This window comes from Passer montanus, unplaced genomic scaffold (genome assembly GCF_014805655.1).
Source record: "Passer montanus isolate IOZ18808 unplaced genomic scaffold, ASM1480565v1 scaffold2, whole genome shotgun sequence".
NCBI classification, from domain to species: domain Eukaryota; kingdom Metazoa; phylum Chordata; class Aves; order Passeriformes; family Passeridae; genus Passer; species Passer montanus.
The window spans coordinates 19,534,155-19,560,447 of record NW_024366591.1 but is presented as its reverse complement, the minus strand read 5'-3'; the positions used below and the strand labels follow the sequence as shown (position 1 = coordinate 19,560,447).

The 26,293-nt window shown below is 39.4% G+C and overlaps 1 protein-coding gene across 5 annotated transcripts in view; it reads left to right on the top strand.

Annotated features, from left to right (window-relative positions):
• Nucleotides 1-26,293, top strand: part of TIAM2 (TIAM Rac1 associated GEF 2) — a 97,110-nt gene that overhangs the window by 69,223 nt on the left and 1,594 nt on the right. For 4 of the 5 annotated variants that reach the window (XM_039707626.1, XM_039707627.1, XM_039707625.1 and 1 more), the window contains 11 exons: nt 15,135-15,314; nt 16,711-16,779; nt 17,156-17,281; nt 18,416-18,524; nt 19,125-19,304; nt 20,688-20,806; nt 21,940-22,048; nt 23,131-23,189; nt 24,011-24,116; nt 24,857-24,944; nt 25,551-25,705. In XM_039707626.1, the coding sequence (XP_039563560.1) occupies nt 15,135-15,314; nt 16,711-16,779; nt 17,156-17,281; nt 18,416-18,524; nt 19,125-19,304; nt 20,688-20,806; nt 21,940-22,048; nt 23,131-23,189; nt 24,011-24,116; nt 24,857-24,944; nt 25,551-25,705 (1,300 nt within the window). Of the gene's footprint in view, nt 1-8,127; nt 8,205-15,134; nt 15,315-16,710; nt 16,780-17,155; nt 17,282-18,415; nt 18,525-19,124; nt 19,305-20,687; nt 20,807-21,939; nt 22,049-23,130; nt 23,190-24,010; nt 24,117-24,856; nt 24,945-25,550; nt 25,706-26,293 lie in introns of those variants that run through there. The other variant, XM_039707629.1, reaches the window with a different exon arrangement.

The window sequence follows — 26,293 nt, the reverse complement described above, 5'->3', positions numbered from 1 at the left end:
TAACTAGAAGGGGAAATTTTACCGTGTAGTTACCTATTATTTTAAGGTCTCTAAAAAGAAACCTTCTGTGATTTGACTTTTGGTTGTTCTGAATCTTTTGAGTGTCATCAGAGAGATGCATTTCTGAAATCATATTAAATCTAACAGACATAAAAAAGCAACTTCATATAAATGCATGTCTGAGAAGGGAAGATGTATTTTCACTTTAAGTATTTTACAGATCATAAGAAAAAACCCCTAGGGTATACTCTCTGCAAATATTTCACATAACTTCATTATGTCCTCAGCTGTGTCTTAGAGGTCTTTAAGAAACTCAAGAAACTCAGTTAAAATAACTAGTGTGATGATTTTAATCATTATAGAAGCAGTTAATGAGTACTGAATAATTTTATGGTGGCATCTTCAAAAATTAACATTGCAGGTGCAGAAATGGAAGCTGCTGTGTCAGAAACTTTGAATGTTAACAAGAATTGGCTTTTTAAAGAATGGCCAACTGTTTCACTTTGTAAGGATTTGAAATGCTTCCATATTTCTTTCAAACAATGAAGTAAAATGGGTCCTGGGAATAAGTTGAATATAGAAACTTGGGGAAATTGCCTTTGCTGTTGCCTCTTGAAATAGTCACTTAACTCTCAGCATGGGTTATTGATCATACATGAATGTGTGTATATGAGGACAAATCTATCCCCATCATATCTTAATAAAAAAGAAATAAATTCTATACACTGCAGAGACAAACCTATTTTTACCCTTGAGAATACCATTCTTAATGCAATGAACAGAAGTTATGGTTAAAAATCCTAGAACACCTTTCCCTAGATTGAGTTTATTTAGATTATCTCAACTAATTAATCTTTCCCTCCCGTTTGATGACCATGTTCCCTTTTCCTTCATCTGATAAGGAAATGAGAATTCCTGGCAAGTCTGATCAGCAGAGTTCATTACACTTTTGGCAGAAGCATGAGGGAGCATTTTCATCAAATGGTTTCAGCTTTTCATGAGGATGAGGTTCAGGTCAATATGATGACCCTACTTAAAATGCCCATTTTTACAGATCTAGCGAACAAAAAGAAGGTAGGAAAAAATATGTCCTTGTGTGTTTCAGAAGCCTTGTTCTTGGATGCTTGAGTTTCCTATGTAATATCAAATCATCCTTGCAGTGTTTTCGAAGCTTGTGTGTTCTGTTTATTGTGATGCCAATTGTGGTCATTCTTGCACTTGCCAGTGCAGTGAGAAGTACATTTCCATGAACTCAGCATGTCTGGGACCATGGTGTGAAACCAGGTTTTTGGTTTCCCTGCACACAGTGCCACTTTGCGTGTTCAAGGAGCCAGTGTGCACATATGCCTGACTTGGGCAACTGTTCAGGTTTTTTTGTAGTCCTTCCAATCAAAGGTGCAATTGAGCAGCTCATTTGTTCATATCTGATGGTGCCCAGGATGTCTGAATGCAGAGAGAGACTGGGTCAGAAAGCAAACTCATCTTCCAAGTTCTACATCATGCAGCTACCTTAGGAAGATGCCCAAAACAGTGCTTTCAACAGATGCAAAATACATGTGTTAGGATTGCAAAAAGGAAATCACTCTGTTATCTCTTAGCTGATTTCACACAGCTATTTCTGTAATGAAAATCAGTGAGTATTGTAAAGAGCTTTCTCCTTTTTGTGATTTTGGCCTCCTGTATATACAACAGCCACCACTGGAGGCATGGTTTTCATAAACTGAAGAAATTTGCATGTTGTCTTCAAAATCTGTAAAGCTGATTTCAAAACTCCTCCATTAGTAGTATGACCACAGCCATCAATTTATGATGCAGAATAATTCGAGGGTAAAAATCCCTAGGTACAATATACATTGAGGTTTAGGTTCAAACCTGGATGAGAGAAAATGTATCTCATTGCTGGTCTGCCCGAATGCTCAGTTGTTAAAGAAAAAAAGCATGGTTTGATTTTTTTGGTGAGAGGAAGGGGCCAACTGTGGCAGTTGCCATGGAATGGCAGGAGTGGAAGGTAGTTAGTAATCATTACTCATACTTTCAGTCCAATCCCAACAGAAAATTAATGCAGTTGTTCAATGTTTGTGGAAGATTTGAATGGTACTTTTTCTTCCAGAAAAATGCAAGTGGATGCTAGTAATGATGTATTCCTATGATTTATATACCTAGAAAACATTGTACATTGTGATCTGTAGCAGATGGGCTTTGGAGTAGTTCAGGGCAGTGTTATTCAAAACACATCCAACTGCTTTCTACTGCTGCTGTCAGTAAATGTAATCCTATTTATTATATGGATCATATGTATTATATATATGTGGTAGTTAATTTATTTATTTTGGTCTGGTGATGACACTCATCACTCTCAGAGATGAGTATGGGATCACCAGTCTGACTGTGTGTATATAAGCAGCATATGTGAAATAATTTTGTTAAGCAGACTATAAAAATAAAAAATCTTGGAAAGGGAATGTTAGTACTAACCAAGTAAACACCAGTTGTTGAGTTCCAGTGAAAGAAAACCAAGGAGAATTGACCAGAAGCTCAACAGAGCCTCATACCCGCTTCTTGCATGGAGGCAATTCCAGCTGAATGTCGTGATGGCTTCTCATTAGCTCTGTTTTGCATTGCCCGGGCAGTTCCCACTTGCACAGCATGTCATTAATTGCAGGAGAACTGCCTGCCTGAAGCTTTACTCAGCATCCATAGGACATGAAGGATTTTTCCTTTATTTTAATCATGAAAACTTCTTTTTAGCAGTTGATGACATCCAAAAGCCTGGGGAGTAGTCTGCAATTAACTTTTTTTTTTTTTTTTACTTTGTAGGAGTGGGATTAACAACATGGTACTCTCAAAATCATGTATAGCCTCTGCAATCCAAGTGTCATTTTCTTCCAGATGTGACATGCATTTAGGGAATCTCAGAGCTAACATGGGAAAATAGCATGTTTCTCAGCAGTGGTTTCCTTGATTCATTTGTGCCTGGAGGGGACTGTTCTGTATTGAAAGCATGACAAGCCTGTGGGGAGTTCTGCTAATTATTGTGCTTCCCTTGCAGATAGCCCAGCCTATGGTGACCCTACCAGAGCTGGTGGCTCCAGCAGTGTGGACCTGCTGCTGGACCCCTGCTCTCTTCCTTGCCTTTTGAGAAGGGTATCAGTGAAACTGTAGCCCTTCAGAAGTTCGTAAGAATTTTGCAAGTTAATCTAATTAATTAGATTAATTACTCAGTGTATTAATCTATTGCTCAGAGAAGGCACCAGAACTGGTAGACTATAGGTTACAGAAGGCTTACTATAAACCTACCGTGAGTGCTACTGCCCAGTCCTGGATTTCACTTTGTTGTGTTGATCCTGGAGTTCTGCACCCCCTATGGATGGCCCAAAATTCCAATGTAAGAGCTGTGAGTCTTGGCTAACACCGCAAAGGAGCTCCAAAACCACAAGGCTTAAAGCAGGGAAAGTGCTGTACCTAATGTGAGCCTGTAACCAGGTCAGGCTGTAGATGGAGACCGGCTTGCATAGTTCCTGGTAGGGAGGCACAAGAATGGTAGGAAAGAAGACCGGAGGTGCAGAAGTGTGACCTTGTGGGGCTTTGTTTTGTGCTATTACATTGAGGCCCTGGGGCTTAGGGGGAGGGGATATTTGTTGTCTTTCCTCCAACTGAAGGAAATGTCCTCTCAAAAGTACTGAGACAGCTTTTGGTGTAAAACATACAGATGGTTTTGATCAGGAAAAGAAATTGTGTTGTGTTGATGCTTGCAAATGAAGGAAGCCGGTGGGAGAGGACTTACAACACAGCTTTTTTTGTAGTCATCTGGGAAAAATCTATAAGGCTTACCTGCAGATGAAAAGGGAAGCACATGAGAGGAGCCCTGAATCATTGCGACAGGATATGGTTAGCAGTGTCTCTGGAGGCGCCCGTGACTTCACTGATGAAGGGCAGGAAGCTGCCTGGAGCCCACCACCCCGCGCCTCCAAAAGCAACCCCGGTCACCTGCAGTGCAGGATATGACGGCAGTGTTTCACTTTGTAGTAAAAGGCAGAGTTATCTAATCACACTTCTGATAGACACAGGGAACTGGGTAACCTCTCTGCCAGCTGCAGAATATTTGGTGGTTTGTTTTTTTAAAAAATGAAGGTACTGTTCAGTTGCAGTGTTGACAGTGACATATGTGTTTTTTCCTTGTGCTGCAAAAGTCTCTAAACCCAATTTTAGTGCATGCCAAGGTATGTGATGTGCCCAGCAGTCACCCATAGCACACAAAGTCACTTTAAATTTGCACAGAGTTTCAGTACAGGATTTCAGATAAATACTGCATCCTGGATACCATCATAACTTCATGAAGCTTTGATTCCTGTTTTGCTCTGTCAGGAACATGAAATGACAAAGGTAGACATGAAATACCAAAACTGAAAAATGTCAATTTTTGACCTGCAGCAAATTCTGCAAAATAAAAGATAACAAAAAGGTACATGAAAGAATGGAAGAGGCAAAAGAATTAAAAAAATAAGTAAGGGGTTAGTTGAGTCAAATGCACAAAGAAGTTCCACCAAACTTTCATGTTTTGTTACCTGTTGTCTCTTGTTAACATATTGTGAGCAGACAGACATTCTCTCATATGGTGATTATTTCCTTCTGGGACAGCAGAATTCTCCTGTAGTTCCTAAACAAAGCCTTGCCAAAACCAGGGGAGAGGTTGGTGTAGAGTTCAGAGAATCTATATTTGTTGTTACAGGGGAGTTACTGCATCTTTTAACATTTGGAATGCAAAATGCTGGCTACTAACAAGAGCAGATAGGAGTTGCCTTCTCTGCCTCTAAAGGTGTCACACTGCAAAACTATGTTGTGAAACATGAGTGCAACTGCAAAGATAATGTCTCAGTGGTTGCTACAGTTTCTAATGCAGTACTTGAGAAAAGTTTTTTCGTTCAGCACAAAACACTTTGAGTGGGAATGTTACAAACAATATTTAAGATGCTTGAAATTAAAAATAAAACAAGAATTCACTTTAAACATTTGGAATGCTAACCGATTTTTTAATCACTGGAATTAAAGCTAGTGTCTTCACTGTGGTCAATTATGCTTTGAAAATACATTTTGACGGCATTTAAAACCCATGTTATTAGTATAATAAGCATGACAGGAAAATAGGCAGAAAAATTATCCACCCACAGTTATAAAAAGTAAAAAAAAGACTCCCTCTAGATCAGTGTAGAGATCTGGAGACAAGCTGTATTAATCCTGAGCTTATAATGCTTAGAGACCACTAACATTGCAGAGCTCCTGTTAGTGCAGGGTACGTAAGTACATGTATGTTTTTAAATATATGTGTCTGTGTGTGCTTGTCTACATATGTATGTTGTGTATGGTAATTTTGCTTCTGTGTCACCAGTGGTCCAGACCAATGTTACAAAGTAGCCCACAAGTGCTCAGGACTGCCCTGCAGGCAAGCCACTGTTTGCTGTCATTCAAAGTGTACGCTGGCGGAGCAAAATTAGCCTTTTACCTTTATGCATTAAGGGCAAAAGCGGGATGGGAAATGAACTGGAGGCAGATAAGCACACCTACACGTATCGGGACAATAGAGGGAAGCCCGTATTATGAAGGATGTCACTGTTATGGTAACTATCAAGGCTGGTGCCACTGAAATGGAAAGATGAAAACCAGATGTCGGTAAAGGGAATGTGTGTTATTCAGAGTACACAGGAACAAACAACAGGGCTATGTCATTTTTCCAGTGATCTTAAAAATATTTCACAGTGATGGATTATTTCACATGTTTTTGAAAAGTGCTTGAGTGCTGCTTGTGTGCTTCTAGAGAAAAAGAAAGGCTAAATGAAAAGCATTCATTCATTTGCTTTGCTTTAGTTTCTGTTGTTCCCCCTTTTGATTTGTCCAAGTCCCTCAATAGGAGATGGAAAGATTACTGAAACATAATTGTCTTTTTTCTAATGAATACACATTAAAAAAAAGCTGTTAATTGGTAACATCTTTTAGCTGGCATATGGCTAGCTAATAATGCAGGCTTAATTAGCAAATCTGGGGAAGAATAACTTCCTAATATGGAATTAAAAAGGCCTGTCATTGTTTTTCATCAAGATTGACGATATTGCTTGGACCTGAAATTTAGCAACCTTCTTTTTTTTTTCTCAGTCCCAGTGGATGAGCTGTGTTTTCACATGTATCTATTAGGAAAATAGAGCTTGAAGTGCCACCACTAATGCAGATAGAAAACAAAGAAACAAAGTAGCTCTCCGAAAGTGTAGTTATACTCTTAATACACTATATTAACCTTAATCTGGTGACCTGTCCTGTGTTATTTATAAAATGCCACATGCAGCATTTTAAACTTTTAATTTCCATGAACTACTTATTTTATTTTGTTTCTATCTTCAGACTTGCTCTGTGGATCCCTAGGATCTGTGGACTACTGCAGAGGCACCCACTAATGGTAGATAAGAACAGTAGCCATGTACATGCTGCACAGTAATCTATGAATTTGGATTTTTAAACCAGACTGTACAGCCACTGAAAAATGAAGTGTTAGGGAGCAGGCAAAGCCTCTCTTGTGCCTTCAAGACCATTTCCTCAATTTTCTGTTTACAGTCTTCTCCCCCAGTGAACCTGGTATGTCTCCAAGAGGAACAAAGGGCACAGTCCATCCGCTAAGCAAGAGGTTCCTGCTGCCGTGATGTGTTCTGCATGTCTTATCAGCAGCATGTTGTTTCAGGGCTCCAGCATCATTTTTCCTCTGATAGGCAGCCTCTCAGTGACTGAGCTGTACAGTTTGGCAAATGCTGAGCTGTCAAGTTGTGCTAATTATTTGGAAAGAGATGGATGTAAGTTTAATTGCAGTAATTAAAGGAGAAAGCTGTGTTATTCCCTTGCTTCTATGAAGGTGAACATCCTTGAAACCTTAGAAGCACTGTGCTCATAACCAAGGATATAGACACCCAGGCTTGGTGTATCAGTGGGGTTCAAGAAAAGGGTTTCCTAGGGAGCAGTAGGTGCTGCCAAGGGCAGTGTTGAATGAAGCCTTACAGCTCAAATTCATTGCACTGTAGGAGTGCTGTGATAGGGGCAACATGGGAGTTGCTGTGTTTTATTATGCCACTGGTGTAGTTCTCCTTTTATTAATGAATTGCTTGTCAGTCTTTTCTCTCCAGTTCAGTGTTGTCATGTCCTATAATGTTTTATTTAAGGCTGCATTGTTCTTAGAGTAATCTATCTGTAGACCCAAATGGTTTTGTGTAAATATGTCAGCATCAGAACTCTTACTTTCAAGCCTGAATTTATTACTGAGCTCATTTTAAATTTCTTTTTATTGATGTAATTATGGCTAAAAAGTTCAAACAAAGGACAAGCATAATTATATAAAGAAATCATCCAGAGAGCTGCCTATTTGTTTTTCATTTTATCATTGTAAGAGCATTTGTATGCCTCAACATTTAGCAGCATATACCCTTGACAGAGCGTCAGTGCTATTGATAAATTATGCTGACCTTCAGGGCAGTCAGCACCCTCTAGATATTTTTAGGTATTTGGCTATCTTTCTCAAAGCACCTGATGTTTTGTTTATGCAGTAAATTTCACAGGCAGGGAGGCAGGTATCTTTCTGGGGAGATCAAACCCATCTTCCCTTGTCATAACTGAACTTTGTCCTGCACTCACCACATCAAGCTATTTATAAAAGAACCTTCTCATCTAGCATGTTTTTCCTTCATTTGTAGCAATAAAGGCAGGCATGGCAGGACTGTCTGTAGCCTCATACGCCTCTTAGCCTCCTTGCACTGGGATGTTGTCAGCGTCTCTGATTTTGGGTAATTGGCACAAAAGAGAAACTTGTGCAGCTGAGCTCAGAGGGAAGGTGTGTTTGTGAGGGATCACAACATCTGTGGCTTCCTTCCTTCCTTCCAAGGGCTCTTTCCTTTGGCAAAGTTTGCATTCGCGAGCCGCAATGCCCGCCTTCAGGAGGAGTAAAGCCAGAGCTAAGAGTTTAGCGCTGGCTCGCAAAACCCAGCAGCAGGCAGCAGCAGCTTGCGGCTCCCTGCACAGGATGCTCTCTGTGGTGAGTTCTGCAGCGCCGTGCCTTCGGCTGGGGGTGCTGCTCAGTGAGGCTGGGGTGATGGGGCTGCACGAGCATCCGAGCTGCCTGTACCTGATCAGTAATGACTGTCCCAGCATTAGCAGTCAAATAATGGATTCTCACGGTGTGTAGTTGTGGGCTGAGTTTGTACCAGTACTCTGCATGGGAACAGGTTTGGGGTTTCTGAAGTTTGGGGGAGGGAAGGGTGGGTTGGTTGCCTGCACTGTTTGCTGCTGGGCTCAAGCAAATTGTTATTTCTTGCATCTCTCAGAGAAAGGACTAAGTGAGATCCATATTTTGACAAGAAGTGGGAAGGTTTTAAAAAGATTCCTCATGGAAATTTGGAAATAACTGCAGCATGAATATTTTAACTGTTTCTCTGCTTTTTCACAATTAAGTTAGTACTGTGGAAATAGGGAGGGAAAAATATGATCTATAATCAAGGTAAAGCTGGCAAAATATATGTATTACACAGGTAGCTGTATTTATGTGTGTGTATATATATATATATCTGTATGTATATATATGTATATATGTATGTATATATGTATTATATAGGTTGCATAAAAAATAACGTGAGTCTCCTGCATTAAAATTGACAATATCAGGATAAGGACCTGGGGTAGGAAGAACTGACAGTTTTTTACAAAACCAGGGTTTGGGAAAATTTTTATTGTGTGCTTTGACGTTACCTCATAGGACTCTCCTTTTTGTGACCTGGGCTGTCAGGGTTCCTCTTTTTGTTTTCCTGATGCTCTCATCTTTACATTTCTTATAGTCAGGATTTAGTGTCCTGCAATGGAAATCACATCTGTTTTGCTTTTGACTTTGGTATGAGTTGGGTCAGATTTCTAGAGAAACTGAGCACAGCATTTATGAACTCAGCGGTTGCTGCTTGTCCTGGGGACGTGGTCAATGCAGGCTCTTGGGCCCGGGTCCCTACTGCTTGACGTGGTTTCTAACAAGAGTTTCAGTCAAGTACCTCAGTCACCACTGATGGTTCTTCTGAGCTCAAAGAGAAAGTGTGGCAGGTGAGAGGGAAGATTTGCCACCATGCAAATATCAATAGCTCAGGCACCACTTCGAGTGGGTTGCATCTTGGCTGTTTTACACAGCTGTATGTTCAGCCTTCTTTCAGGCCTTACCCTGTGCTCTCTGGAAAGAATTACTGGGTCAGAAGACCCTCTCTCTTCTTATAATATTTGTGATAATTCTAAATTAGGTTGGTGACATCCAATTCTGTTAACAGGCTGATTTGCTAACATAAATCTCTCTGAAATTGGGAAATTCTAACTCAAAGACAAAAGTTCTTTGTTAATTCCTTGCCTTTTGTACGATCTGGTAGTGTCTAGCAGGACACCTTCTCATCCTGTGGTGCAGAGGATTGGCTTCTCCCTCCTTAAAACATAACTCTAACTATGCTTTGCATATTTCTATGAAGGATCTTAGTGGACACTGAAAAAAATGCCCTTCTTTTAGCAAAGTTTCAAATATTTTCATTAAAGGACATGCAAGAGACAGAGTGAAACAAACCAGACCCGTAGAATTGTATTGTCAGTCAGGAACAAGTTTATACTGAGTGGCCTTGGAGTTGGGAAAAGAAGGAGAAGGAGCAGAAGATAACTAATGACTGAGGCTACTGCTTTGGTTTAGCTTCTATTGCCAGAAGCTGAGCAGCACTTTTGCCCAGACTTCTGTGGTGAAAATGCCACAAGGTATTTTTTCTGTAAAGCTCTGCTGTCATTTTTCAGTTTCAATGAACAAATTAGAGAAGTGAGGTACTGTATTGGTGTCTAACATAAAGCAACTTTTTTCTGTGGTCTTTAAGGAAGCTAGAGCATTCAACTTTGTAGCCTTTTATATTGCTTGGTTACAAAGTACTTCCCAGTCTGAGGAGGTGCCAGAGTGATGCACCCACCAAAAAATGGTGACTACCTTTGGGCTACCTTTGTTCTGGAGAGAAACACCTTCTAACACAGAGTAAAAGGGATGGACATCTCCAAGAGCTTTCCTTTTGTACAGAGCGAGGGATGTAAAGGTGTCTCAGGCTTGCTGTTCATTGCTCAAAATTCCATGTAATTATATTTCTTCTGCTGACTGGTGCATTCAGTCTTCCTGGAAATACATCCATCAGATAGAGCTGACGTGTTAGCTGGTTTTTTTTGGAGGGCACAAGTCTAATCTATTTCTGCAGGATGTTTCTGAGCATGTTTCCTCTTAGGGTAGGCAGTTCAAAGGATTGGTGATCCAGCCCATAGGTATGATCTGTCTGTGTCCTGCACAAGGATACTGAATCCTGAATGCTCTTCAAAGGACATGCATAGCTTTCACTTCACCAAGGAGTCTTTCATAAGTTGTGCAGAGTTTTCTAAGTCTACTAAAATATTCCTTTCCATCACTGCTTCAAACAAACCCTGACTGACTGGCAGAGTACATGATATGTATAAATGAGGGTAAAGTAAATAGCAGAGACTCTGTAACACTAATTGACCTTGTGCAGCATTTATGCTCAATCAGTATAATTCAGGAGAAAGTCACAGGATAGCCATGAAATCGTTGTGCTAGTTCTTAACCACTGCTGATTAATGTCTTCTGCTCTCTCACTGATTAATTTTATGGGGTTTTGTTACTCTGGTGGGGATAGCACAGCCTCAAATGATGATATGCTTGTCTGCAAGGAGCAAAGAAAATCTGTAAGACATCCTTTTAAGAGTATCTTTTTGCTCACTTTAGGAGAATAATCTGTAATATTTCTTGCCACAACTACTATTGAAAATGGAATGTGCTGCATCTCCATCTGACAAGCTGAGCACCACTGTGGTTGCTGGCTGCTGTGGGTCAAGGTGACATCTCTGTGGGCTGGAACTTTCCCTTCAAAGGTTACTTTGAGCAGTCCCCATTCACAGAGAATACTCCTTGCAGAAGGACATGGAACCTTAAGCCTGAGCCTCAAACATGCAGGGATGAAAGAAATGTTTCTCCAGGCTACTTCTACACATCCTTCTGTTTTCTAAGAGGCCAAGGAGGTTGTTTCCCCTGACTGGTAGTTCTGTAGTACAGTTTATACAGCTTTACTGGAAAATCTTGAATATGGCTAATAAACTATAAGGTTTATTAAGCACAGTATACCATTTGTTCCTTCCTCCTGAAATATATGTGGGTTTTTTTTTTTTTCCTTTAAGCCCTGGCTAATAAACTATAAGGTTTATTAAGCACAGTGCTCCTTAGCTTCCTTCCCCCTGAAATATTTTTCCTTTAAGCCCTGCATAAACTCCATTTTTCTTTCCCACCTCTAGCACTGTTAGTCTAAATTTTTTGATATTTAGCCCTATCTGTCTGCTCTTCAATGCCAAAGGTAAGCTGAAGCCGCTTGTCGTCCCCTGTACACGTTGCTGAATGCGGCATACACAAGCTCAAGTAATGGATTTTGGAGGAAGTTTGCTGCTTCCATTGTAGTTTCTCCTTCAGGTTTTATCTGTTCCCAGGTATGTTGCAGCCTTGTCTGCAGTCAATTATTTGGACTTCTCTTTTTTACTGATTTAAATGTTTTTATTCTGATAAGCTGGACACTATAAAGGTTGGCATAATTTTTTTTTATACCATTTACTAAGTACAAACAGTCTTGGTCCTGCACAAATAGAATCAGCTGTGTGCTTGAGGAATTTATGAGTTTTATCTGACAGTCATATCTGCCTGTATTAACCATTGCAATGTCAAGATCAGAGCAAATTCAGGGTTAACTCCCTCCTTAATTCAAGATAGATGTGGATTTGTGTAGTATCAAGAGGGAGTTTCTTTTGAGACTTCTGGGCTTAAGGGTGCTGGACTAGCAAGTTTTGATTTGACATCCCAGCTGCAGGGCAATCCCAGATAGAGCACCGAGCCTCTCCTGCCCACACATACCAGATGTAAAAGAGCTGGTCCGAAGGGTTGTCACTCGAGACTTTCTACAAAGCATGTTTTAAACAGTTTTAAAGAGTAGGAAATTGTTTTGTGTCAAAGGCAGAAAGTAGCATCCAGAACACTAGAGAAAAAGGGTAGAGATCCCAACCTGGGTGGTAAGAGAATTTTGGGAAGAAACATGGAGGAAAAATTGTTTTACGCTTCTCTACTTATTTGTTGCTATGTTCTCATTTATACCAGGCTCCTTATCAAGAACCAGTGGTTCCACTGGCAAAATGGGTTCCTTCAACTTCTGTGGTCTTCACAATATGTATGAGTGAATGTGAAACCCTTTTGTCCTGTGATCAAGAAGCATTTCATGCTTGCTTTGACTCAAATGTAAATACCACAGTGGGTACAAAGAGTGAGGTCTGGATATTGCGTGGTGTGGAAGACTCTTCCCTTTTGTAAAGGGAAGGACACAGAGCAGCAAGACTTAAGGAAAAGACAAGATCCTGTGAGCAGGGAGGTCAAGGAAATTGTTTTACGCTTCTCTACTTATTTGTTGCTATGTTCTCATTTATACCAGGCTCCTTATCAAGAACCAGTGGTTCCACTGGCAAAATGGGTTCCTTCAACTTCTGTGGTCTTCACAATATGTATGAGTGAATGTGAAACCCTTTTGTCCTGTGATCAAGAAGCATTTCATGCTTGCTTTGACTCAAATGTAAATACCACAGTGGGTACAAAGAGTGAGGTCTGGATATTGTGTGGTGTGGAAGACTCTTCTCTCTTGTAAAGGGAAGGACACAGAGTAGCAAAACTTAAGGAAAAGACAAGATCCTGTGAGCAGGGAGGTCAAGGGCAATATTTTTAATGCCAAATTTGCAAACATATCCAGGAACATATTAAAGTTTATAAAAATCAGTGCTTATCAGCAGTACCTCAGAGGTAATCCTGTGCCTTGGGCTTAGGCCAGCTACGCAGAACAATTTTTGACAGCAAAATTATATTGCTTAGGTGATCAAAAAGTATTTATATGGAGGAGTATCATATATTTCCATATGCTTTCCCATACAGTGATTCTCGGTGACAGATGCAGCACTGACCCCAAAACTCAAGGGGGATGTAGAAATAGCACATTCCCCAATGTCTGTCTGCTCTATATGCAAAGGTAGTTGAGGAGGAATAGAGGACTTCTAACACTTCCTTGTAAAACTGTGCCTGATGATGATGCTTGTGACTTGCTTTCAATAGGCTCCCTTGCATCCTTGATCCCTGTGTCCTTGATCAGTCATCAGGCTGATGTAAATCAAGCTGCCCATGCACACCTTGGGCTGTAGAGAGTGTAAAATCTAAACATTCTCATATAAATACAAACCTTTCTGACATTAGAAACAAAGAAAACGAAAGTGAAGTGCTTTGTCATTCACTTGTTTAGAAGCTGCTTTAAAATAACTCACATAAACACACACCCCCACATACCACTTCCTAAAGGATTTGTTTGCAAGCCACTAATTAATTTCAGTGTCACAGGCTGACTATAATTTTTAAATTTATTCCATCAATGTGGAGCTGTAATTCTAACAAACACCATTCAACTCATATTGCAATTTTTGGGTCCTAATAAGTGCTGAAAATTCTAAATATATCTAAATTTCATAGTCCTGATAACTGTCATTATACTGGATTATGAAGAGGGTTCCACGTATCAGTGAAGAAAGTAACTTCATTTTTTTTTTTTTAGAGTGGTGGCATTTTTCAAAACTGGGAGCTGGGAAGCTACTGAGTAATATGGACTACATGGCAAATATCTGACATTTTAACATTTATTTTTGTCATATAGGTGTTTAATCACAGGAATGGTTGAGATTCAATATTGCTAGTCCATTTAGCCTCCAATTTTCTGAAAGACCTTGTACAGCTCAGTTCATTTTCAGATTAACTTTTGCATTTGTTCATTTGATGGCCCAGTACATTGGTGAACTAAGCTACAAAGGTAATCAGTGGTGAATCAGGAAACCCAAAAAGGATGACTTGAAACAGCTTGTGGAATAAAGTACAAATTAAGACAACTCTGAAATTCACTCATGTCCTGATATCACTATAAAAAGACTTACACATTAAATAAGGCAGCCTTCATGTTGTCCTCATTTGAATGGACTTGCTAAATACAAGGTGATAATGTCACAGCTTATGCAACTGTCCAGTTTGTGCAAGTGTCTGAATGACAGAAAGACTAAAGAATTGTTTCATATACTACAAAGATGTGGATACTGTGGAACTGGGTAATGGTAGTGATGTTTTAGCTTCCAGGGAAACACTGTGTAAGAAAGAGAACAGTGGAATGATTTCAAATTGAGTATTGAAGATTACGGCCTGCAAAAGTTGCTCTTGGATATTAGCTGTGGTCAACCAAGAGCAAACTGCATAACTATTTCATAGTGTCAGAAATACCTTCTTGTTTTCCATCTTTGCATTACACGATGAACTGTTGTTGTTCTATCTTCAGTTCCTATCTTTGAACATTTTCTGGGTTTTATTTATTCTGTTTTTAATAATTCTTCTAAAGAATATCAAATATTTAGTTTTCCATTTGCCTTTTTTGAAAGCAAAAGATCTTGACATGTAGTTGTATCCTTGGAAAGAAAACATCTGACCATCTTTTGACACCCCCAGAAATTGGAATCTAAACCCTCATCTTCATGTCTCATTGTTTAGAAAGCAACAAGACAAGGTCACAGATGAAACACAAAATAATTATTCTTGATGCTTATAAGATGTTTATCTGCAAATACTTTTAATTTTGATGCAGTGAGTGTTGCAAAATAAGAGAGGTGGAAAACAGTGTGATGCTAGTGTCATAAGAAAAGTATGTGATACATCCGAGTGCTTTGTCATCTTCTGCACTCTATGAGCTTGTATCTGAATACTAAAAATAATTTGTGCTGGGAAATCACTAGCAATTTTAAATTTCTTATACTGGTCTCATCTGGTTCTGCTATAAATTAAAGCTGTTCAAAGCTGTCAAGATACACATCTGACAAAAATCAATGGCATGCTCTGGCCCCTGAATTTGGAACAGGAGCAAAATTGGAGGAATTTAGAAATAATTGTAGTACAACTTGTATTCTAAAACATCATTGCTTGTCTGTTTCTTCTCACTGAACAGAGCGCAGAGCAGATCAGTGCGTTGTGCCGAAACTTCCAGGAAGTCCAAGCAAGCAATATGGAAGGACAGAAGGACAGTCAGGATCCACCTCCACGACCACTGGCTCGCCACCTTTCTGATGCAGATAGACTGAGGAAAGTCATCCAAGAACTTATGGACACCGAGAAATCTTATGTCAAGGTAAAACAAAAACATGGCTCACTTGTTTTTGAGGCTGATGTTAACATATTTTGATCTTTACACAACCAGCCTTCCACAAGTGCCATAACCTACAAAGTCTCCTTATCTAATTGTTCCTGTTGTTTCTGGCAGACTTGCTGCAGCTGAGGGTGTAGGATTTGATGTAGTGGCATTAGTTGTAGTCAATTTGTAGTTGCATTGGAGAGCGATCATCTGTGGGGAGAAGAGGAGAAGATAGCTGCAAACAAAAAGGGTTTTTCCAGGGGATGTCTCCCCAGTTTTCAAGATGAAGACAAATCTGGTAGAAGAACAGAATAGTCTCCTACAAATGAGTACGTGGAAAAGAGTGCATGCAAGAAAGCTAAAAGGCACAGCTCCAGTGGGTTGTAGCATGACAGAGAAGTTATTTCTCTTCTGACTGATATACCTGCAAATTGTTCAATGTATCTCTCCTCTTTTTATGAACTCTGAAATTATGTGACTGGCTGACAAAGGAAACATGAAAACATCAATTTCATTGATCTCCAGCAAGAAGGCATCATCTCCTTTTCTGGATCTCAAAACCTGTATTTACAGATGGCAGTACTTACTGCAATAACATTTGTGGAAGAGAAAACACTTCATCCACCTGATGAAGTGATACAGCCATACACTGGACCCTCATTTATGTCCACCTGATGTATCTTTTAGAGGAATCACTTGAACAAAGCATGACTATGGAGGCCACTGATATATGTGAAATTTTGCATCAGGAAATGTTTTCAGGGAGCTGCTCGTTATTCCTTCTACACAGAATTTCTGGTGTGTCTCTTCGCAGGGTCGGAGAGCCCTGTAGTGTGCCCCAGCCCTGCTTTCATGCTTTGGTGTGGATAGTAAGTCTTCAAAAATGGCACTAATATTTTTGAAGAAGTGACTGAAAAAGCCCTTGATCACACCTACCTGAGAACATAACTGAACTCTTTAATAACTCATAGGGTTTTAAAATGCTACATATCCTTCTGAATATTACTAAAGATGTTTAAATAAGTGGCTATTTATATAGTTTATGTAAATAATTAAAACATTTCATGCTGTTCATATGGATGGACTCATTCAAAAATAAACATCTGTTACAATTTTTCCTCCTGCTAGGCTAAAATATAATTTGTTATAATCAAGTTGTATAGACTTAAGGATGAAACAAAAACATCACACTGAAATCAGTTTGTCTCTAATTTAGCAGTAACTTCAGTGCTAACAATATGCAGGCTGTTTTGTTACTGAAAAGGAATTGTGTCTTTAATTAATTCCCCAAACTTACTCCTATCTCAGGGTAAGTTTGGGGTATGTCTTTTTGCCACATAAAGAACAGTTTCCAAATGGTACAGAAAAAGTAAATAAATATTCTTTTTTGCAGGACTTGAGCTGCCTCTTCGAGCTATACTTGGAGCCCCTTCAAAAAGAAACCTTCCTTACTCAGGATGAGGTGAGGCAATATCTGAAAAAAGGTCCTTGTCATTCTTTAATGGGCTAAGACCTTGAGACTTGGATTTGTTATTGCTGAGAGTGTGACAGAAAAAGCAAATGACAAAGATGTCAATAGGAATGGCACCAGTCAGTGCCTTTCTCTCTGGTGTGTGCATCATTTCCTTCTCTTAAAGAGTAATTGTTCTTCTGAATTAACTGCTGAGAAACCTTCACTTTCTGCATGGATTTTTTATAAAACCTGTTTGAAAAGTATCAACAAATACATTATTAGCCTTTGCAATCCCTTTGTGTGTTACATCTCCTTAGTCCACTGTTTTCAAAAGACCTTTTAGGTCCATGGAGTGCTGTACTTCATGGCCTGATGTTTTCCACAGATGGAGTCCTTGTTTGGCAGCCTGCCAGAAATGCTGGATTTTCAGAAGGTGTTTTTGGAGACCCTTGAGGATGGAATATCTTCTTCCTCAGATTTTAATACATTGGAAACACCATCCCAGTTCCGGGTAAATATTTCCTAATTTCATATTTTGTAGTGTGCCTGCAAATGTTTGTGAAAATCAGGCTTTGAGATGTTTCTGGCTCTTAGAAGTTTCATAGGGTTGCTTTTATGTTTGAAGCTTTACTTTGGATTACAGAGTTCTATTCAGCAATGAAAGACAAGTGCTATTTTTCATGGTCTTCTCTTCTTCCCCATGGCAAAAGCTGCAACATGGGAAAAGACAGAGTAGACTTGGAGTACAGGATAAACTGGCAGTGTTTGTAAGGCAGAACTGCTTTGTAGAGAGTTTATTGTCACTGTGCTGAATTCTGCCCTGCCTGTGCTTCTCTGTGCTGTGCCCAACTAACCCCCAGCAGACTGGGAGCTTTTCTTGTTTAATGCCACATGAGTTTCCCATGGTGTGAGGTCCAAGAAGCAGGCCTGTGAAGTGTAAATGGCTGTAGCACTACCCAGTACCTGCCCTGACTGAAGGAAGTGGATTCCCTGGCAATGGAGTCACTGGCTCAGGACTGGGCATGATTGCCGGCAGGTCTCCTGAACAATTGCTGCATTTTTTGGAGCAAACATTGATTAAAAGGGGAGAGAGCTGCTTTCCTCCTCCCTCACTACTCCTCTTTCTTACATTTGCTTTGGGAGGCATTTTTTCTAAAACCTCTCTCTTGTGATTCAGTCCCTCCCACATCATGCCAACTTCCCCTTCATCCAAGAACATCAGAGGTGTCCTATAATTACCACCTGCCTGAAAAAGGGAAAACAGTTGGAAAGCAATCCTGTATTTGTTTTACTCTGTCCCTTCTGGCTTTGGCACCTTTATGCCTTACTTCCTATGGCTCACTTTTTTTTTCCCAGCACAACATAGTTTTATGTGTGCTGATTTTTGTTGCTGTGCTGCCTGAAATATAAAGTAAAACAGAATACCTGCTCAGGAAGAAAGGAGAAAATTGCAGGCTGACCTCTACACTCAGCGAAATACAAAAATATCATCAAGTTACTACCAGTAGTATATTCATGTTATATATATATATATATATATATATAAAGACAGCAGATAATCCACCATTGAGTTTGCTTGTTGTATGCCTGAATATTTATTTAGGATTCTAGTACTGAACTAATATTTTGATTGTGTTGATTTCAGAAATTGCTGTTTTCCCTTGGTGGCTCCTTTCTGTATTATGCTGACCACTTCAAACTGTACAGTGGCTTTTGTGCAAACCACATCAAAGTTCAGAAAGTTCTTGAGAGAGGTAATTTATTGTCTTCATTATTGTAATTCACTTACAAGAATTCAAACTGCAGTGAACTACTGTAACAAATCTTGTCAACTTGCAGAGAATATTGGATAAAATCAAGGAATAAATATTGGTATAAAACAAGGACTAATCAGGTATCTTTCAACAGGAAGATCTAAGATCACAGGTTCTGCTGAAGTATGGTATATACCTGAAGAACAAGATTCCTTTTGTAAACTACAGGCAGTAGCCTGGAGAGTTGTAGAAACACCTTCCACAACTTAGTGTTGTCTGCAGGCCCAGACTGTAGAAAAGCAGTAACAAATGGCAGAATAAATCAGGAATTAATTCCTTTGCCATTCACTGCAATGCAGTGGAAAAATCAGAGTGATAATCTCATGTTCATAAAATTCTCTCTCAGCCCTTTCGAATGTTATTTGATGCAAGAAATTATTACGAAATGAATAGTATATGCTACTCTGTAAATCATTCATTGAAAAGGGCAGGAGTTTTGGTGCTGGGTTCAAATTGCCATTCCATGTTTTTCAATAATGGTAGCTTCCACGATTTTCATGTTCAACTGATCAAAATTTTATTTATTTTTTTTAAATCTAGCCAAAACAGATAGTGCCTTTAAGACCTTTCTGGATGCTCGAAATCCCACAAAGCAACATTCTTCTACACTGGAGTCATATCTCATAAAGCCTGTTCAGAGAGTGCTGAAATATCCTCTGCTTTTAAAAGAGCTGGTGTCTCTGACAGACAATGAGAGTGAGGAGCATTATCATTTGACAGGTAAGTTCTTTTTTTTCTACAGAAATGAATGAGTTAAGTTTTATTTCCTGCCCATTCTGCAGATATGGATAGGCATTCTGGTAGATAGTGCAGAACCTGTCAAAACCTAGAGATAATTCCCTCCCTCTCCTAAAAAGTAGTAAGTATTTTTTTTTTTGTTCCTTTAGCTAAAAGTCCTACTTGCTTTGTCCAAGTCCCTTTGAGAAGTAGGTATGCCCAGGATTTGCCATGGCAAGTAGGACTGGGATCTTAAACCTCATGCACAGGAGCATGTCTGGTCACAGTGTTGCCTTTTGGGGTTTTTTTAACCCAACTGAGAAACACTGACCAAGGCTCCATCTTGTGGTTATTATTTAGTTCTTGAAATATGTCAAAGTTTAAGAGCACCACAGAAGGAAATATATGTTATTAGAGGTCCTTCTGTGACTCTTGCTTGTCTAGAAGAGATCTTTGTCAAACATTTGCAGTCGTCCCATGTGGAGAGACTTATCTGACATGCATTAGAGTTGATTGCTTTTCTAGGCTCACATGCCTGGGACTTCACCCCGCAAATTCCACTTCAGGTCTGTCAGCACCTGGTGGATGAAAATCAAGAGATGTATTTTATGGATTGACTGTCATTTTCACAAAATTTATGTAGGTAAAATACAGTGTCAGTAAAAGCTCATGACAATCTTACTGACTTCAAAAGGAACTTCCAATATTGTTCCCTTGCCCAAACAAGCTGGGGCTGGGGACATATTTGCAGGTCAGGATAGCTGCCAAACTTAAAATTAAGAATCAATGAAACAACTGCGCCATTAAGAGTTGATGAAACAAAGGATTCCTGTCTAATTTCATTCTGAATTAACACAAAAATCTAATGGAATCTAGTGAAATTCTTGTTTGGAAAACAGAATTTAAATAAAACCTTGCTAACAGCATTTCACGTGTACAGCATATGAGGAACTTGTACAGTCTCACACTCTATTTTTTGTCCATGCTAGGATGAGACAAATGCAATTTGTTTCTCTTAAAGATCATTAGATAACTTATTCTAGGATGAGCGTAGATTACTCCAGAGGACCTAGTGGCTCTATATCCACAAGATGCAAAATTTAACCATGGCACTATCATACTGCTAACTTTGGGGGCTTGTCACTGTCACTTATTGCACCCTTTTCAGCCACTTAAGACACCACATGAGCATTTTTCAGTTACTCTGACCAGGAAGTTTTTCTCCTACTGTTGCTATGAGAAAGTATCGATACAGAGCTAGAATTCATCTCGCCAAACCTTTGGAAGGCAACATCATTTTACATGCCTCAAGGGGAATTAAAATTACCATATTTAGAAAATAAAAATGAATTACATAGCTGTGTATGAAATTTTTAAACCTTACAGAAGCACTGAAGGCAATGGAAAAAGTAGCAAGTCACATAAATGAGATGCAGAAGATATATGAAGATTATGGCACTGTATTTGACCAACTGGTTGCAGAACAAAGTGGAACAGAGAAAGAGGTAAGAGAAGAAACAGCACATTACATTGACTCTTGAAGCATTATCCACCTTGCTGTAGGGGCTTCTCTTCCTGAGGTAATCTGGGGAATTTACTTGTGCTGGGCTTGCTCCGTTCTCCTTTAATATTTTGACTTCTGTTTTGTATCTGCCTGTCAAATTTCTTTCTGTCAGTAGGTTATGGTAAAGTTTTCAGACAGCTGCCAGAGCTGCATTCTGGACTGACAGGAATTGCAAGCCGGAGTAGAAAGAGTTCTCAGTAGGAAAAACCTTCTTGTCAAAACATTGCAGAGATTATCCATGCCCCAAGGCATTCAGATTTTATGCTACTGAGTTCTTAAGTTCTTAACATATTTTTTTCATCCATATAAATGAAAATGGCAATTTGAGGGATTTCACATTAAGGTCTGTTATTCTCATTCTCTGCACTTCCAGTGCTGAGGCAGCCATGGTATTGTCAGAGCAAAACCCATTAGTTATACAGACTGTGTGCAGTCATCTCCCAGAACTGGGGCAGCAAGGTCTCAACTTAGCCATTTACATCAAACAATTACTAAGCAGATCAGATCTGTAAAGTTGGATATCAGATATGAGAGATGTCATCTCAATTGTTTCATTTCCTGCTAGTAAAAGTCAAATTGTCCCTGTTGACTACCTGGTTTCTTATCATTTATGGGGAAACAAAACTTGACAGCCTTGGATATTCTTCAGCATTATGTTGTGTCCCACAGAAGAAAGGCGCCTCGGAGTACAAGACCTCCATTAATTCTGCCATTGGTAGTGTCATTAATACTAATTACTCTATAGAAATTAAAGATACTTACAGGTAATAAATCAGGCAGTTCATAACTGGCTAGATGGAAGTGTAAGATTATCAGATCAGCTTAGTATTCTTCTAAGTTATTAATAATAAGAACGTCTACCCAGCTTTCATAACTTAGGGCCTATTACTTTGTATATTTGTATAAAAAAGGGATTACTCACACTTTTCCTGCTGTAGAGAAGATCTCTTTCTATACATAGAGTAAATACAGAAAACATAGATCCTTAAAGTTATTGATGTGTACTAAAATGCAGCACTGATGCAGATATTTATCCTGTTTATTTATGTTACCTACTGTTATAATTTAATACAGGTGACAGAGCTTTCAATGGGAGAACTTCTGATGCACTCCACAGTTACCTGGCTGAATCCTTTCCCATCGCTGGGCAAAGCAAGGAAAGACCTTGAACTTACAGTGTTTGGTAAGTGTCTTCCTTAAGGACTCTGTGCTTTCAAATCTGAAGACGGCCATGGTCACATTAGATCTTCTCACAGGATAAAAGCCCCAAACTCCCATCCCTGTGGTCATGTGATATGTAGGGTAGACTTACAGGTGAAAAAATACATAGTTGTATTTTCCTAATATGAAAAAAGTTTCTATTTATTTGTTTGCTGGTACTGTTTACTCTGTGAGCCACCCTCAGCTGCTGTCTTGCCTATATTTAACTATGGAAGATTTTCAAGAGGCAATATTAGAGTATTTAGAACAATCTGTTAAATGAGGCTTTTAAAGGAGACTTGTGGGAAATTCATGATTTATTCTACTCTTATGAATTCAGACTAACTTCTGCTTTACAGCTACTGCATTGAAATCCCCATCCAGACTATTTTAACCTGAAGCTTGATGTGGAAATGAGAGCATACAAACAAGAGTCCATTTCTTAAAAAAAAGATTATTTTAATATTTCAGTGGATAAACACCTTCAGAAGAAACCTAGGTTGATGTCAAACAGGTTTCTCTTTCTCAGAGCACTCCTTCTCTGGGAAGCATGGTTAGGGAAGGGGACGGTCCAAACAGAAGAACAAACTGTTGAACTGCAGGAAGAAGAGACTGTCCTTCACGGCACTCTCCTGCTATAGGCCCTTCACTCCACTTGAAAATGTCCACTGTCTACAGAAAGAAAATTTTTACATCTCACTTACATCTTCTGTATTTGTTTATATGAAGACTTAGAGAAGATAGATAGGTGGTGGTTTCAGAATAAATGTACAGTATGGCTTAATCCTAAACATTCAGAACAGAATCTGAGGGAAAAATACTGCCATTGCATGAAAGTGCAGGATGAAAAATCCAGTTGTCATCTCAGCACAGGGCAAATGCTTTTCAATGTTTGCTTATCTCATCCTTCACGTTCTCATGACTATAATAATCAGCTTCTCCAAGATAGTATTTTCACTGAATATTGTAATATTATGCTTATAATTAACAGTTTTCCTTTTTTTTCTTTTCAGTTTTTAAGAGGGCAGTAATACTGGTGTATAAGGAGAACTACAATCTTTTCAGTTTTTAAGAGGGCTGTAATACTGGTGTATAAGGAGAACTACAAACTGAAAAAGAAAATGGTAAGTCTGGTATCAGTGGAGATGGTGGGTGTTCAGGATATTACTGCAATGTGAGATGGACCATAACAGTGTTAGAGGGGGAGTGATTGAGGTGAAACACCACTTTCCCTTTCTAGGCTGGAGTTCTGGCTATACTGCTGAAACAAATGCTCAGTATCTGTGTAGCAATAAATATTTTTTGTTATTTAGTAAGCCGCATCATCTTCTATGTTAATTTTATCAAGTTGAAGATGAAACATTGCTATGCAGAAATCACTAATTCTTCCAGATAGCTTTTATGATGGCCTACCTTACCACAGGGTGCAGGTGAAACACCTTTGTTTTATGGACCCTTGATTACCCTGGAAGGAAAGGAAAAGGGGCATTATAGACATAACCTTCTCTGCACCCACTTACAGGCCTGAAATGTGGAAGCCAGGTAGCAAATTGTACGTTCCAAGTACCAGTGGTGATATACTGCACCATGCGCATTGTAACAGATGGAGGAGCTCTAAAAGTAGCAGCAGCAGCTACATGATTAATGTATTCTGCTAATCAACAGTCTGTATGTTCTTTCACAGAAAACTTCTTCCCTGGTAGTACTTATAGGCAAAGTTTTATTTTTATAAGTAAAAATCAAATGGCTTTTAAAAGTTGAAGCAATTATGAATTCCAAAGGTTGTGTCTATCACCATTTCAACTACATTTACAAGTTCATTTTAAGGTAGTGAAGGAAAGTTTAATCAATTTAGTTTTTCTTCAAAGGCAGATCTTTTAAAAGTAGTACAAAACACCACCAATTCTTCTACTTCTTAGGAATATCCTTTGTTTTCTTTTTACAGCCTACAAATGTTCGTGCTGTACATAATTATGGTGACTTGGATCCATTTAAATTTCGTTGGCTGATTCCTTTATCTGCTCTTCAAGTTCGACTGGGGAACACAGCAGGTAACTCTCATGCAGTAAATACTTTAGGACTGAATGCTTCTCTGGGATTTTGTAATACTGCTTCTTTCAGATGTCTTTCTGAGCCTCTGGAAACAAGCAGGTGTACAGAAAGTATTATCTATCCACCGCTGCCTCTTCACTCAGGGGGCACAGGCTTGATACATTTACAGACTTTCTTCATTTGGTATGCTGACTTCTGTGCATTAAGGGAGATGTGACATGATGTGAAGCAATGACAGAATGGAAATTTCCAATAAAAAGCAGGTGGTTTACTGTAGTTGACATCCTGATGACACACTGGTGCTGTGTATGTGCTGATCCTCCTGTTTTTTCTAACAGCAGAAAGGTGGCTGTAGTTTGTGGTAGTAAAGGGCTGTGGGTTTATTTTCAAGCTGATCTTTATAGTCCTATCCGCTTCTGTATGTTCTATAAAGTGTCACAAAGTCTTCAGAGCACACCTGGGTCAAGCCCTGTTAAGGCTGGCAGACACAGAGAAGCAGCAAGAATGGGGGAAAGCAACTCTCCAAGAGAGAAATTATCAGAGGCAGTGCTAGGCTGCCACAAGAAGAGAGCTCAGGGGACTTTCTCTTGGGCTCCATCTTAGCTGAGAACTTCTATAAGTCCACACGTGGCTGAGTTAACACTGCCTTCTGGAGAGTGGAGGAGCTCTACTGGGGTCTTTTCTAATGCCAAAGTTTTTGTGGAGTGTATACAAAAGTAATGTTTCCTTCCATGCACAGGAACAGAGAACAGCTGTATCTGGGAACTGATTCACACCAAGTCAGAACTAGAAGGCAGGCCAGAAACAATTTTTCAGTTGTGCAGCAGGTAAGCTTTGCATGGAGAATGTATTTCACAAATAACATTAATGGAACTGAAAGAAAAGGAAAATATTTCCCCCCATGTAACCTTTACATTAGCAGTTTCAAAGTGGCACTCTTTATTTGAAGCTAGGTCTTTAACTGCATAAATATAACAAATTCAAATGGGTGAATTAAAGTGTAGTGATCCAATGTCAGAAATCTGACATTGCTCCAGCATGGTACAGGCAAAGTAACTGATTTTATGACTCTCAACTGGTTAACAGAGATTACTTTCTCATAAAGTGGTGATTCCCTCATACAGATGTTACCTTTCAAGTAGTTTTCTAAGAGGAAGCAACTAAGATCTCAAAACATAATGCGTGTGAAGTGTCTAGCACTGTTAATATCTCCCTGCCCATGGCACATGGGTTGGAACTTGATGATCTTTAATGTCCCTTCCCACCCAGAACATTCTATGATCTTATGATAGCTGTAAACCCACTACTAAAGCAAGTTTTTGAAAAAAAAACCACTGCACTAAAGCCCATCAGCAGAAAGGAAGTGGGAACATTTTATTCAAGTGTCCTACTTCAGCAAGGAAATTAAGATCTGTGTTTCCTTAAACTTGCAGTGATTCTGAGAACAAGACTAACATTGTGAAGGTCATCCGTTCTATTCTGCGGGAGAATTTCAGACGTCACATAAAATGTGAGCTACCACTGGAGAAAAAAAGTAAAGATCGCCTGATCCCACTTAAGAATCGTGTACCTGCAACAGCCAAACTGGGTAAGAAACACCTTCTGAAGTGAAAACGAAAGCGTCCACACTCTGTTGCTGGTAGGGCGTTCACAATTATCACCATGACCATAGAGTGTCACGTGTCAGACTCACAAATCCCATTTCTTTTTTTTTTGGACTGAAGCAGGAGTAGTTTCTCTACCACTCAGTGTGTGACAAGAGCTAGAGGAGAAAAGCAGACTTCCCCACACTGCGATGTGTCATTATCTGTCTTCAGAGAAGACTTAATAAGGCCCACATTAATTTTGCTGGGAAGGAACAGACACCCTTTGCTATAGAATATTAGCATTCTTTCCTCTGGGTTCCCTTTAGTAACTCAGCCCTAATAACATTTGCAGCTAAAACAACATAGAAAAGGCAGGGGGTCTTGCTTCTTTCAATGCATTAAGTCTGCATCCCAGCTGATACTGTAATTAAGTACAGGCTTCAGACATTTTAGTTAAATGAGTAGTTACTAGTATTTCAAGTTCTCTGTCAGATCAGTCCTCTGTAAAATCCCCTTAACATCAGAGGATCTGGAAGAGTTCAGCTGCTGCCTACACCTGGGCCCTTGCGTGTTTGAGGTGCCCAAGTCAA